This window comes from Balaenoptera physalus (genome assembly GCF_965194825.1).
Source record: "Balaenoptera physalus genome assembly, chromosome: 17".
Classification (NCBI taxonomy): domain Eukaryota; kingdom Metazoa; phylum Chordata; class Mammalia; order Artiodactyla; family Balaenopteridae; genus Balaenoptera; species Balaenoptera physalus.
The window spans coordinates 70,501,014-70,515,183 of NC_138895.1; the positions used below are offsets into that span (position 1 = coordinate 70,501,014).

Sequence of the window (14,170 nt, forward strand, 5' to 3'; positions counted from 1 at the left end):
ATTAAGATTAGAAACTGTTAAAACATGGATAGGCAAGAAAGTGTAGGGGAGGGACAAAAATCTTTTCCTTCCTAGGTTCTGTGGCTGGGGCCCTGGAAATTAAACCAATAAAATAAAGATTAACAAGAGAAACACAAGAGTTTATTAACTCATGCCATGCACGTACGTCTGGGAGAAACTAAGTGTTGAATAACTCAAAGAGGTGGCTACAATTTGGGGCTTATATAGCATCGGAACAAAGAACAATGCATTGTAGAGAAGTGATAAAGGAAAAGGGGTTTAGGCTTTTAGGGGTGGCAGACTGTGGGAAGGTGAGTGTATGGGGGGAAACTAACGGATAATAAGGATGAGCTTAATAAGCTTTGCCAGTGATTGAGTCTAAGAGTTGTCCTCTTCTTGGTAAGGGGGAGGGAGACACCTTTACCAATAGAAATTTATGTCCTATTTTTAGGCAAATGGGAAGGAGGGAAGTGTTGAGGTGGAGAGCTTTTTGTTTGTTCCTGCTGTTTCTCAACTGTCTTCAGCTCAAAATAATCATGTCAAAGTAACATATTTTGGGGTGGCATGTTCTGATCCTCTACAAAAACAAAAAAGTATGACCTCTTCTGCCCTGAGAAGGAAAGAAGGCACTGCCTGGTGTTCTTACCTCAAAGATTAGAAACAAAGACAGAGGTCAGAGTTCTTGCCCTTAAGTCACATTAGTAATGAGTTCTTGGTACTTCCCTGGTTACCCAGTGGTTAAGAATTCCCCTGCCAGTGCAGGGGACACTGGTTGGAGCCCTGGTCCGGGAAGATCCCACATGCCGCGGAGCAACTAAGCCCGTGCGCCACAACTACTGAGCCTGCACTCTAGAGCCCGCAAGCTATAACTACTGAGCCTGCATGCCAGAACTACTGAAGCCTGCACACCTAGAGCCCATGCTCCGCAACAAGAGAAGTCACTGCAGTGAGAAGCCTGCGCATCACAATGAAGAGCAGCCGCGGCTCGCTGCAACTAGAGAAAGTCCCCGTGCAGCAACAAAGACCCAACGCAGCCAAAAATAAATAAAAAACCAAAAAAACGGTTCTTGCCCTTGACATTAGTATAATGTGGCCGACCACGGTCCGCAGTTCTGCCTAATCGGGTAGGAGATAGAAAGGATGATGTGCAAAGAGATGAGAGGGATGTTTTTCTCGGTAGCGCCTACCACTCCCAACCCAATACCACAAAGGGCGGCCGCTCCATACACCGCACGCCGCGACGCCTCCGACAGGCGGCCTGGTAGCATCTTCCCCGGAGGGTCGGCCGCTCAGACCCGGCTTCCCGGTGGGGTGGAGTAGCTCTGGCAGGCGGCGCCCTTTGGCTCTCCTCCTGCCAAGCAGTTCTGAATGTTTATGGGACGTTTAATGGGCTCTAATAAAGCAGCTAATAATTCCCTGCCGAGGAAGCAGTGACTGCCTCACGGCGCCAACGCCTTTGCGGGTAAGGCGCCCACCCCGAGGCTGGAGGGCGTGGCTGCCCAACAGCGCCTGCGCCACTGGGTGGCGCCAAAAGCAGCAAAGGCGGCTCCGGCCCCGGAGATGGGCGGAAACCATGGCAACGATAGGGACGTCTGCTACGCCGAGCGTGGTGACCGCGAGGGGCGCGCCCCTAGCGCCGTATTATGACGCGAGCGTCGGCGCGCGGCTTCCGCGGTCTCGCGTGACCGCGGGCGCAGCCTCCGGGCCTGGCAACAGCAGCAACTGCAGAGGCGGGCGGGCGAGGTCAAGATGGTGGCTCCGCGGGCGGGGGAGGCGGTGGAGGGAGGAGGAGCCAGACCATAGCCGGCCGGAAACACCGACACCCACAGGCCTCCCGGGAGCCGCCGCTGCCGCCTCCGCCGCCGCCTCCGCCGCCTGCTCCAGCTCGAGAGACGCGAGCGGGCGGCGGGGCGGGCCGTGAGAGAGACACGAGAGGAGGGAGGGCGGGGGCGGAGTCGCCCGCCTTCGCCTCCGCCCCCGGCCACCGTCCCGCACCCTGCCCCACGCGGCCCTGCCCGGCCCGCCCAGCCCCGGTGTGGCAGCGGCTCATGGCGGCGGTGGGGCCCCCGCAGCAGCAGGTGCGGATGGCCCATCAGCAGGTCTGGGCGGCGCTCGAAGTGGCGCTCCGAGTGCCCTGCCTCTACATCATCGACGCCATCTTCAACTCCTACTACGATTCCAGCCAAAGCCGGTTCTGCATCGGGCTCCAGATCTTACTCCGGCTCCTTGGTGAGGGGGACGGGGTAGCCTGCGTCCGGGGACGGCTCCGCTGGCCGAGACGTGCAGGAAGGAGAGGGCAGCCGAGCGCAGGCCGTGGGGTGTGTGTGTGTGTATGTGTGTTTGTGTGTGTGTGTGTGTGTACTAGTTTCGCGGGCTGAGACGTGCAAGAGGGAGAGGGCAGCCGCGCGCGCAGGCGGTGGTGTGTGTGTGTGTGTGCGCGCTAGTTTCGTTTCCCCCCCGGGGGCGTCTTTGCGGGCCAGGCGGGAGGAGGAGATGACACTTGTCTCAGAGTTGACAGCGGAGCGGTCCTCCCTGCGAGTCAGCCTCCTGTTCATTTTTGCCTCTGAGCGAGGGCGGGGAGAAAGCAGCGAGGTGTGAGCATGCGGCTCTGTGCCTGCTGTTTCTCTAGGGGAATGAGTACTGGCTTACCGCGTTCTATGCGACAGCCTTGGAAAAACAGCAACTCTGCTTACGTTTTGATCTCGTCGTGTGTGACCTTGGGCTCGTTGTGCCGAGGCCTGGGCCTCAGTTTCCCCCTTTCCAAAATGCAGAGTACTCGTATGTTGTCATTTAAATGACATCCAAACGAAAGAGAATGTCAGACCTTGAAACTGTTACAAAAATCCTCATGAAGAAGGCGATACTTATAACGAGTCCTAAAATTTTCCGTGAATAGAGAAGAAGGTATTGAGAACGGTTATAAAAACGTGGCTAGGAAGTGATAAGACTTGAAAATCAGTGTCTTCGTTGCATATGAATGGAGTGTTAAAAGCATCTTATACTTCACTCCCCATTTTCACTTGCATTACCAGAGTGAGGAGCATTTACGCTTAAAAGAAGTTTTTGAGTAATTGAAACGTGGCAAATTTTGTTGATGGGGTAATTCTTGTGTTAGTTTTTAGTGAGGCTGTGCTTTTGAAGTGTTGCTGAGGACGAGCTGATGGTGATACCAAGCCTTTCTGAATTAGGAGCCATCTGTTACTGCTTTATTTCTACTTTTTAAAAAAGTGGTAATGTTAAGTTTTGTTTATGACAACACTTTACATTTGTTTGGTACTTTACTTTTGCAGTGCCTTTTCACTGGTATTATCTAACCTAACGTTCAAAAATCCCTCAAAGGAGGGTGGGTGGTGGTATTCTCATTTTACAAATGAGGAAACTGAGAGATAGAGCTTAAGTGTTTTGCTTTTGATACACAGCAAGTAATTGGTTGCCAGCACCTAGGCTTAACAATCTTCTGACATCAGGCATGGTTCAGCTTCCTCCTCAGCACAGCTGCAATCCAGATACAGAATGCTATAATAATGATCGTATGCTAGATCTTAAAAATAACAGATGTGAACGTGATGTTCTTTAGCACAAGACTTCTCAGTAACCCACCAGCTACTTAATCCCAGCCGTCCTGCTTACCACTGCAAAATGTAATGCCCTCATATTTGTGGCAAAAATGGAGCTGTGTGATTTCCAGTGTATAGGAATAGCGGATCATTATGTTGTACAGCTGAAACTAATATAATGGTATCTATTGATTATACCACAATAAAAAAAGAACATTAGCTAGCTTTAATGTTTTGTACTTAACATATTTTGTTTAATTCTGATAGTCAGGGAATACAAGTGAGGTTAGTTAAATAATGTTACAATGAAATTAATAAGAATGGGGACCTGTTGGGAAAGCATTTTATTCCTGCCAGTTAGAAGTCACTCATCATGGTCATAAATTAACAGGCAGTTGCTTGTCTCATTATAGAAAGGTGGTCCCAGCTGATCCTGAAGACTCCCAACCCCTCCCCGCCGTGCCTCTCCACATTAATTGATGACATGCGTGCAGTCAAGACCTGTGCTGATTCCTGGGTTGGGGAGACTGAGAAATGGAGAACACTGATCATTTCTATTCCTGAACCCTACAGGAGAAGAGACAGTTTGCTAGAGAGAGAGCAGAGGCTCTAGGGAACTTTGTGAAATTTGGGAGTACCAAGTGTTGTTTTGGGCACTAAATAACCAAATGTAACATGGACTTGAGGGTGGTAGGAGGGGCTTTCCCCACTTCTGCTTTGAGAGGAGGGAGGAGGCCATGGTGGAGGAGCTGGAAAAAAGAAACCAAAACAAAACTGGGTTTGAGAGGATTCACATACTCATTCTGCCAGTAGTGTAGCCACTGTCTTGAGTGTTCTTCTGGCATGTAACTACAGAGCCTCTGAGAGCCCCTTGGGGACCAGGTGCTTTAATGCAGTGTGCTCAGAGTTGAGCTTCAGGCTAGGGAGCTTTAAAGGAGTATTTTCTTTAATTAAATCTTTTGTAGTTTAAGAACACTGAATAAAGTAATCTGGTGTTTTCCTTGTACTATATCCATGCTTCTTATTTTTGTAGTAAATCATGGAAGTTTGCATTTGAGAGGTTAAAGAAGAATGTGACCTCAGGCAAGTTACACCTGCTCTGTGCCTCCCTTTTCTTATCGGTACCTTTTTAAAGATGGATCATAATGGTGTCTCTCTCTTATAGCGTGTTAAGGACATAAGTTCTTGTAACAGTACCTGGAACCTAGTAAGGGCCATTTAATTGTTAGCTACTCGTAAACATGGTAGCTTTAAAAAATTTTTTTAATACTTCAATTAAGACCATACTGTGTTACAGATATTTCAGTTTTTGGAAGTCATCAGCAAAATGTTGGTGCTGTTTATTTGAAAATTTTGATCCCAGAGTATTCTCTGGGTCAGACTTTATGAGATATACAAAATATTTTCCAAATCTATCATTTGACTGCTCCTCACATTATGGCAGTGTAATTATGCTAATTTATGACATTTGTAAGAATGATAAAATTATTAAAAACTGGTTTGGGTGGTAAAACATTTCATCCTGAATAAAAACAAATGTCTTAAGTATTTGAGGACCATTCGATGAAGCATCTTATTTATTATTGAAAGTGACAGGTTTGTGTGTAAAAGATACCAAAGGATGGTTGAAATCAATTGTTCTACCTGGTTAGTTTTTTAATAATTGTAGACCTCTCTGTGCTACTGTATATAAATCTCAAAATTTGTCACTCTCACCTTTTTCCTTAAAATGGAATTGTAAACATGGAAATCTATTCTGCATCCAGTTTTATTTAGTGTCTGAAGAATTTACTCTCCTACCCCTACAAAAAAGTATTACTACTATACTTTTATTTGGTATCAAACTAATAAGAGAATTTCAGCAAGTCAGAATATAAAGCATCTCATTTGGAGATCCAAATAAGATCATATTTAAGACTATTAAGCTATTCTTAGGAGGTGTTCAATGCTGAATGAAATGCAGCCCAGTGCAGCGTAATGCTGAATTAACAAGTCTAAATCCAAGGCAGAAAACGCAAGCATAGGAGTTTGTTTTAATAGTATTACTCATATAATGACAATTCATTGAAGTGGAAAGTCCTTTCTAAACATAAAAGAAAATCCAGAAGTTACAAGGGAGAATTTGATAAATTTGAGTACATAAAAATGAAAAACTTCTTTATGAAAAAATTCTTTTTTTACAAAGATTCTTAAAAATGACGCATTAAGGGGAAAATATTTGCGTCATATTTAGTTGAAGTACTAATAAAAGTTTTACTCTGTCAATAAGAAAAACTTATACTCCCAGAGAAAAATGGGCCCAGGATAAGCATTTCACAGTAAATGAAATGCACATGGTCAGTAAGCAAAGCAAAAATTACTCAGCCTCATTTATAATTTAACAAATGCAGTTAAAACAAAATTTCACTTATGAGATTGGTGAAGAATTCAAAGTTTGAATAAAAACTAGTTTGGTATGGGGAGATAGATGAAGTTAAACAGTTTTTGTAAGGTGTTATTTCTATGTAAAGCCATTTGGTGCTATCAACTAAAATTCATCGTATACCTTTTGACTCACAATTCCAGTTCTAAGAACTTGGCCTGAAGATATAGTTGTGCAGAAACTGTTGGCAAGGATATTCATTGAAGCATTGTTGGTAATAACAAAACAAAAACAAATTGTTAATCTAAATGTCTATTTAAAGAGAATCTGTTCATTGTACAATATTATCAGTTTCAGCCATGCAATGAAATTGTTGAAAAACATGAGAGAGTTATTTTTGGTGCTGTAGAAAGAACTCAGAAAACCTGTGAAGTGTAAAAGCAAAGTGAAGCAGTAGTAATTATGACTGCATTGGGATAGCCTAGGGGTTCTCAGCAGAGATACCGTTGACATTTTGGATGGGATAGTTCTTTGGTGGGGGCGTGGGGATTGTGGCCAGACGACTGGAGGGGAAGGGAGGGTGTGCAAACTGATCCTGGTTGAGAACTACTGAGGTGGACAAATAGACCAGCAAATAGCACAGAATAGAAAGCCCAGAAACAGACCACCCATGTATGTAGAGAAACTTGATGTGTTTCAGAGGTAGAATTGGAAGTATACAATACATTGAGGTAAATACAAACTATTCAATTAGTGGTTATTTAGTTATTCATGTGGAAAAAATTATACTGGATCCCTACCTCATATCAGTATAAATAGTTCGGACTTCCCTGGTGGCGCAGTGGTTAAGAATCCGCCTGCCAGTGCAGGGGACACGGGTTTGAGCCCTGGTCCGGGAAGATCCCACATGCCGCGGAGCAACTGAGCCCGTACGCCACAGCTACTGAGCCTGCGCTCTAGAGCCTGTGACACACCTACTGAAGCCCCCGCACCTAGAGCCCGTGCTTTGCAACAAGAGAAGCCACCGCAATGAGAAGCCTGTGGACCGCAATGAAGAGTAGCCCCTGCTCACCGCAACTAGAGAAAGCCCGCGCGCAGCAACAAAGACCCAACACAGCCTAAATAAATAAATAAATACATTTATAAAATATATATATATATAAATAGTTCTAAGTGGATTAATATCTAAATGTGAAAAGCAGAACTTTAAAAGTTTTAGAAGAAAATATAGAATTTTTTTTTTAGCGTTAGAGTAAGGGAAAAGTTCTTTAGAAATATGTGAAAGCAAATGTATTAAATAAGGATTGATAAGTTCAATGATATTAAAATTAAAAACCTCTGTTAATCAAAAGCCGGCATCAGAAAGTGAAAAGAGCGGCCACACATCTGGAGAAGATATTTGCATTACAGATAACTACAAAGAATCTGTAGTCAGAGTATTTTTTTTTTCTTTTTTTTTTTTTCCAGAGTATTTTTTAAATGACAATTCAATAAGGAAAAACAACTCCGTAAATAAATGAGCAAAAGATAAACTGGCAATTCACAGAGGAAGAAACATGAATGGTCAGTAAATCGAAAGGTGCCCTCTTTGATGAGGAATCAGAAATGTAATTTTTAGAAAAGGTTAAAAAACTCCACTATTATAATGAGATCTCCTTTGGGTAAAAAGCAAAAACAAGTATTTATCCATGAATGTGTGTTTATTTATGCAAAACTCGGTTAACTTTTAATACCTATAGAGTTGAACTTTTAAAAAAAATCATGTTCATATGTTTCTTTTTAATAAACACATAGTTGTTAAAAATTTAAAAAGCAAAAAAGCAAAATTTATCTTACTAATAAAAAACTTAGAATACCCTTTTTTTTTTTTTTTTTTTTAGAATACCCTTTTTTTAACCTAAAGAGTTTGATAGAAAAATTTTCTTTATGCTATAGTTTGTCAAGTACACCTACAGACTGACATCCCAAGATGTTTTATTTACTTTGTTCTGTATTTCATTGCATAGGGTTCCCTTGGGAGTAATGTAGTTAAAACATTTATTTTTGTACTGTTCCGTCTTTATTCTGTCAGGCATTGAAATGTTTTTCCACAGCTTGCTTTAGATTTTATATTAAAGGTATTTAAGGTACCTGGGGAGTTATGTCTTATTTCCTTCTAATTTTTAGTCCCCAACTTCCAGAAAGGTTAAGGGTGTGAATGGACTTTACACATAAAAGAATTAAACACTTTGCTGTGTAACATGCATGGTGGTTTGTTTTTTGTTTTCAGCTTGTTTTGTTTGCTCATTTTTGGTAATCCAAATTGAAAAGGCCCTGAACTCTTTCATGAATTGAGTTCATGTATATCGTCAAAGCTCTGAATTGATTTTGATACCTGCCGCTTTTCCTACCTTGAGCACTTTAGTGAAGCTCTCTAATCGCTGGAGAATTGGGTCCCTGAGTTGTGATTCCAGTTAATTCTATGCGCCACTGTCCCAAGGTGATTTTTCTTTATAAAGTAGCATTTATATATAGCCTTGATTACTTATTGCAGGTCACTCTTAAGTCCTAATGAGGAAACTGTCCTGGGGCTTAATTTTCTTAGGCCTACAGGTTAAATATCAAGAGTTGCATGTCTGAAGTTGTGAAAATGCAACGAAACTTTGATGTTATTGACAACACTTCCCGAAGGCCGTGAGAGGGAATATTACTTGAGAGACTTGAAAAGTTGACTTTTTTTCCTATGAAATGAGAGCAGATTCTACATTCCATACACAGGAACATGAGTATAAAGGAAAAATTTAAGAACCTCGTGTACATATAAACTTTGGGTAGGAATTAAAATAATTTTATACTATTCTTGAAATGTTTGGTCATTATTAAATCTTGGGGAGTAATTTTAATCAAGAAAGAGTAGTATCAGGGGCTTCCCTGGTGGCGCAGTGGTTAAGAATCTGCCTGCCAATGCAGGGAACACGGGTTCGAGCCCTGGTCCGGGAAGATCCCACATGCCAGGGAGCAACTAAGCCCATGCGCCATAACTACTGAGCCCTGCACTCTAGAGCCCGTGAGCCACAACTACTGAGCCCGCATGCCACAACTACTAAAGCCTGCACGTCTAGAGCCCGTGCTCCGCAACAAGAGAAGCCACTGCAATGAGAAGCCCGCGCACCGCAACGAAGAGTAGCCCCCGCTTACCGCAACTAGAGAAAGCCCGCGCGCAGCAACGAAGACCCAACGCAGCCAAAAATAAAAACAAATAAATAAATTAATTTTTAAGAAAAGATTAAATGGAGACAAATCAACTTTAGGGGTGTTTACTTTAAAAAAAAAAAAAAAAAGAGTAGTATCAGATTGTTACTTGCTAGGAGACATCCAAACTTTGAGGTTGTAGTCTCACTCCATTATTTGTCTATCACACTCTCTTTTGTCCAGAAGTATTTCCAAAACCCAAATAATTCCTTAATCTGTGTAAAAATAAGCTTCAGGGGGAAAAAAAGCTATTAGAATAAAAAGATCTGGTTATAAGTTACAGCAAAGTTCATGAATATTCACAGGTAAAGATTAATGTACCACTTTGTGAATCGCAAGTTAAAAATAATTTACAGTCCCTGCTTGACTTTCTCCCTTTTAAAAAGTAACATATAATAGAACTGAAGTTATCTTGGTTTTGTTTTGACGCATTTTAGGAGATTAAGTTTTGTTTCAGGAAAAAATACTTTTGTTTTTCTGTGTAGAGAAAGTAAGATTACATATGGCATATGGTGGCTGAGTAAATTTCATTTCCTGTTACCTTCCACAGGAAGGGTTTCTAAACCTGCTCAAAAAAAAAGCCCATTTTCTGTTGAAAGGGCTCTTTGGGAGGATTATTAGTGGCCCACTTGTTCAGCGAATTGGGTGGTTCTTGCGCAGAGGTTGATGTATCTTCCAGGTGGTTGTTTTCTTTTGTTGTCCTTTTCACAAATGACCTGACAAATAGGTACAGGATAAAATTTTAAGTTTGTGGGCAAAGTCATCATTTGGAGGAACTTGGCCCTTGCTTTTAACTGCAGTAGATTGTGGAATGGCTCTATTGTATTATGCAGTGTTGGTCTTGGTTGCATGCTGAAATCAGGTGGATAGATGGATGTTTAATTTGGAGTTTGTCACTTTTTCTGTACTCCAAGGTCTGATTTCTCAGCTTTCTTTGTCTTACCTTTTCATAGGTTTCAATTTCCAAGTGGGCTGTATTTGATGGTTGCCTTTAAAAATAGAACACAGAATTCAACAGAAACATTTCCCCAATTATTTTATTTTCTACAAAATATTTCAGGATCTGTAGATGTAAAAGGTAGGATCCTTGCTTGCTATCAAGGACCCTATAATAGGGTGGGTACCTACTCAGATAACTACAAACTTCAGTATCAGGTGGTGTATGAGTATTAGGAGTTTCGCCAAGTTCTGTAGATATGCTGAAGGAACAGTCAGTATCAGAAAAAGTGGGTCTGTAGGATGGGTAGGATTTGAACAGTCAGGGATTTGGGAAGTTGATGGGGCCGTTCTGCCAGGCAAAGAGAAAAATGTAAATACAGCTATAATTATGGCAGAGAAGAAGGGGTATGTTTGGGAAAGAAACCTGGAGCATTGGTGTGTGTGTTGGGAGGAATAGTACTTTAAAGCAAATTGGGTCCTTGAATGTTAGGACAAGGAGTGTAGATTTTAATTGATAGTAATTTCAGAGCTGCTGCAGTATTTTGAGCAGAGACATGAAGAAAGGCAATTTGGTGATGGCTTGTAGATGGATTTGGATGAGAGAGTTTTCAGAGACAGAGTAAATATGTGGGTGTCACTGAGAAAAGGGAGGTATAGGTATTGGTAAAATTTGTCACTGATTGTCAGAGTTTGAGGATGAAGGGCTAGAGGTACTGTTAGGAGAATAACAATGGTACCTCTAACTGAAACTGGAAATCGCAAGGAAGAGCTGTTTGAGGCGAGAGTAGGTTGAGTAGGGTTTAGAAATTTTGAGTGTTGCAGTTGTAATGTAGAAGTGGAAATAGGGGAATATTTGGAGGTGGTTCCCATAGTTGAAACCTTGGATAGTAATATTTATCGTAATCTCACTTAAAAATTTGTCAGAGCACCAAGAAAGATGGTGCTGGATGCACAACAGACTATACATTGGTTGCTTACAGAGCAGGGGAGGGGGAAGATTTATTAAAACACGTTTTGGTTTTCTGAATGTTACTTTTGTAATTTGAAGAACAGTAAAAAGGGTTGACTATTTGAAGAAAAAGATTCAAATATACAGGAAAAAGGAAACTTGGGGGAAATGTCTGGTATCTGTAGGGGAAAGTATGTACAGAAAAAAAGTGAATTTGGACCTGAGGGAGAATACTCAAATTTAAGGAGCAGGAAAAATAAGAGCCAGCAGGAGTTCAGTTTGAGTAAAAGGAGGAATTAGGGGTAAGTGTGAAACTTAAACTTGATGTCCTAAAGAACACGTTTAAGAAAAAGAAATCTCAGATTTAATAGGAACAAAAGTTTTCCACTTGGGTTATTTTTAATCCTTAATGTTTTTGTAATGGAATTATCTTAAATATTTTTAATAATTATGAATATGTTCTTTCAAGTTTAAAACTTTTTAAACTGTGTATACCATGACAAACTCATCTTGAAGATAATTTAGTAATTTGGTGTCTGGACATATAATACTACTTGAATTACTTTGGAAATTAGAAAATAAGGGGTAGGATTTTTAAGGATAATATGTTTGATCTGTCCTGTTGAACTTTGACTTTACAAAAAACATTCATTGGCCTTTAAGCCTAAATTGTCTTGAGGCTTAACGTTCATCAGTTTGAAAATATTCATACTTCCTTACTAAAGGAAGAATATCATAACTGTTAGTGGAAAAAACATTCTTTAAAAATGTTTCATTCGAATGTCCTTTCTTTCTTTTTTTTAGGTATATTTGTATCCAGTATTGTTCTGACCTTGTCACAGCGATCACTTTTCAAGTTTTACATGTACAGCTCAGCCTTTCTATTAGCTGCAACCTCAGTGTTGGTAAATTATTATGCTGCTTTGCACATTGACTTCTATGGTGCCTACAACACATCAGCTTTTGGAATTGAGCTGCTTCCTCGAAAAGGGCCCTCGCTGTGGATGGCACTCATCGTTCTACAGCTAACATTTGGAATTGGATACATTACACTACTCCAAATTCATTCCGTCTATTCACAGTTAATTATTTTGGATCTCTTGGTTCCTGTAATAGGCTTAATCACAGAGCTACCATTACACATCCGAGAGACTTTAGTTTTTACTTCTTCCTTGATTCTCACATTAAATACAGTGCTTGTCTTGGCAGTGAAACTTAAGTGGTTTTATTATTCCACAAGATACGTTTATCTTTTAGTGAGGCACATGTATCGAATTTATGGATTACAGTTATTAATGGAGGACACATGGAAGAGGATTCGTTTCCCAGATGTACTGAGAGTCTTTTGGCTAACAAGAATTACAGCTCAGGCTGCAGTATTAATGTACATTTTAAGGATGGCAAATGAAACTGATTCCTTCATTTCTTGGGATGATTTCTGGGACCTCATTTGTAATCTTATAATTAGTGGGTGTGATTCTACACTCACTGTACTGGGCATGAGTGCTGTAATTTCCTCAATAGCCCATTATTTGGGTCTTGGAATATTGGCCTTTATTGGATCAACTGAAGAAGATGACAGGCGGCTTGGCTTTGTAGCACCTGTTTTATTTTTTATTTTGGCTCTTCAGACTGGTTTAAGTGGGCTAAGACCAGAAGAGAGACTTATTCGCTTAAGTAGAAACATGTGCCTTTTATTAACAGCAGTCCTGCATTTCATCCACGGAATGACAGACCCTGTATTAATGTCTCTCAGTGCCTCTCATGTGTCATCTTTCCGTAGACATTTTCCTGTGCTCTTTGTCTCTGCTTGCCTGTTTATTCTTCCTGTTATACTCAGTTATGTTCTTTGGCATCACTATGCACTAAATACATGGTTGTTTGCAGTTACAGCCTTTTGCGTGGAACTCTGCTTAAAAGTAATTGTTTCTCTCACTGTTTATACGTTATTCATGATTGATGGCTACTATAATGTCCTCTGGGAAAAGCTTGATGATTATGTCTACTATGTTCGTTCAACAGGCAATATTATTGAATTTATATTTGGAGTGGTAATGTTTGGAAATGGGGCTTATACTATGATGTTTGAGTCAGGAAGTAAAATTCGGGCTTGTATGATGTGCTTACATGCCTATTTTAACATCTACTTACAAGCAAAAAATGGCTGGAAGACATTCATGAATCGTAGAACTGCTGTAAAAAAAATTAATTCACTTCCTGAAATAAAAGGGAGCCGCCTACAAGAAATAGATGATGTATGTGCAATCTGCTATCATGAGTTTACAACATCTGCTCGTATTACACCATGTAATCATTATTTCCATGCACTTTGCCTTCGGAAATGGCTGTACATTCAAGATACTTGTCCAATGTGCCATCAAAAAGTGTACATTGAAGATGATATCAAGGATAATTCAAATCTATCTAACAACAATGGATTTATTGCACCCAATGAAAATCCAGAGGAAGCTGTAAGAGAAGCTGCTGCTGAATCTGACAGGGAATTGAATGACGACAGTTCAGACTGTGACGATGACGCTGAGAGAGAAAGAAACGGAGTGATTCAGCACACAGGCCCAGCAGCTGAGGAACTGATTAATGATGATACTGATTAAATAGCATTTACTAATCATTGAGGTATTTGTTTAAAATTCAGTTCATCCAACATGGAGTAATACGCTTCACTTCAGTGTGTAACCAAGCACAAAAACAGTATCAATGTTGAATCTGTGAATGGTTTTCCGTTTACTGTGATGTGCTACTGTAAATATACCTCTTCAATTACTTCTGGTCTCTTTGGTGACCTATTTAAATTTGTGTACATTATTGTACATAGAATAAAATTTTCACATTTTTATGACAAATTTGAACAAATAACTTTTTAATAGATGTAATAATATGGTGCGTCTACTGTGCCAAAGATTCCTCAATGAAAGTATATAATGTGTCTAACTCTGGACCCTAGTTTTTCTTTAAAATGGGTGGGAGAGAATAAAAATGCAGATCAGGGGAAACCATGTGAAATCAAAGAAATCAAATAATTTGTACCAGAGGATAAATGCTAAATGTAGAGTATTTTTAAAACTAAGGGAAAAAATAGGCTGCCAGAAGTGACTGAGATACTTTTTTGAA

At 40.7% G+C, this 14,170-nt stretch overlaps 2 protein-coding genes across 2 annotated transcripts in view; both read left to right on the forward strand.

The window, feature by feature from the left end:
• The window catches only part of TRMT12 (tRNA methyltransferase 12 homolog), a 25,797-nt gene extending 21,229 nt beyond the window's left edge, over positions 1-4,568 (forward strand). Inside the window, 1 exon segment of the mRNA XM_082433207.1 lies at positions 3,971-4,568. The gene's annotated coding sequence lies outside the window, so the exon portion shown is untranslated.
• Positions 1,692-13,902, forward strand: RNF139 (ring finger protein 139). Its single transcript, XM_082433200.1, has 2 exons — positions 1,692-2,229; positions 11,843-13,902. The coding sequence occupies exons 1-2, from the start codon at positions 2,049-2,051 to the stop codon at positions 13,651-13,653; spliced, it is 1,992 nt and encodes a 663-aa protein (XP_082289326.1). The 5' UTR covers positions 1,692-2,048; the 3' UTR covers positions 13,654-13,902.
• Positions 13,903-14,170: the final 268 nt, after the last annotated feature.

Coding starts and splice junctions, on each gene's coding strand:
- RNF139 (XM_082433200.1), top strand. CDS start 2,049: ATGGCGGCGGTGGGGCCCCCGCAGCAGCAGGTGCGGATGGCCCATCAG. Junction 2,230..11,842: donor GATCTTACTCCGGCTCCTTG/GTGAGGGGGACG, acceptor TCTTTTTTTTAG/GTATATTTGTATCCAGTATT.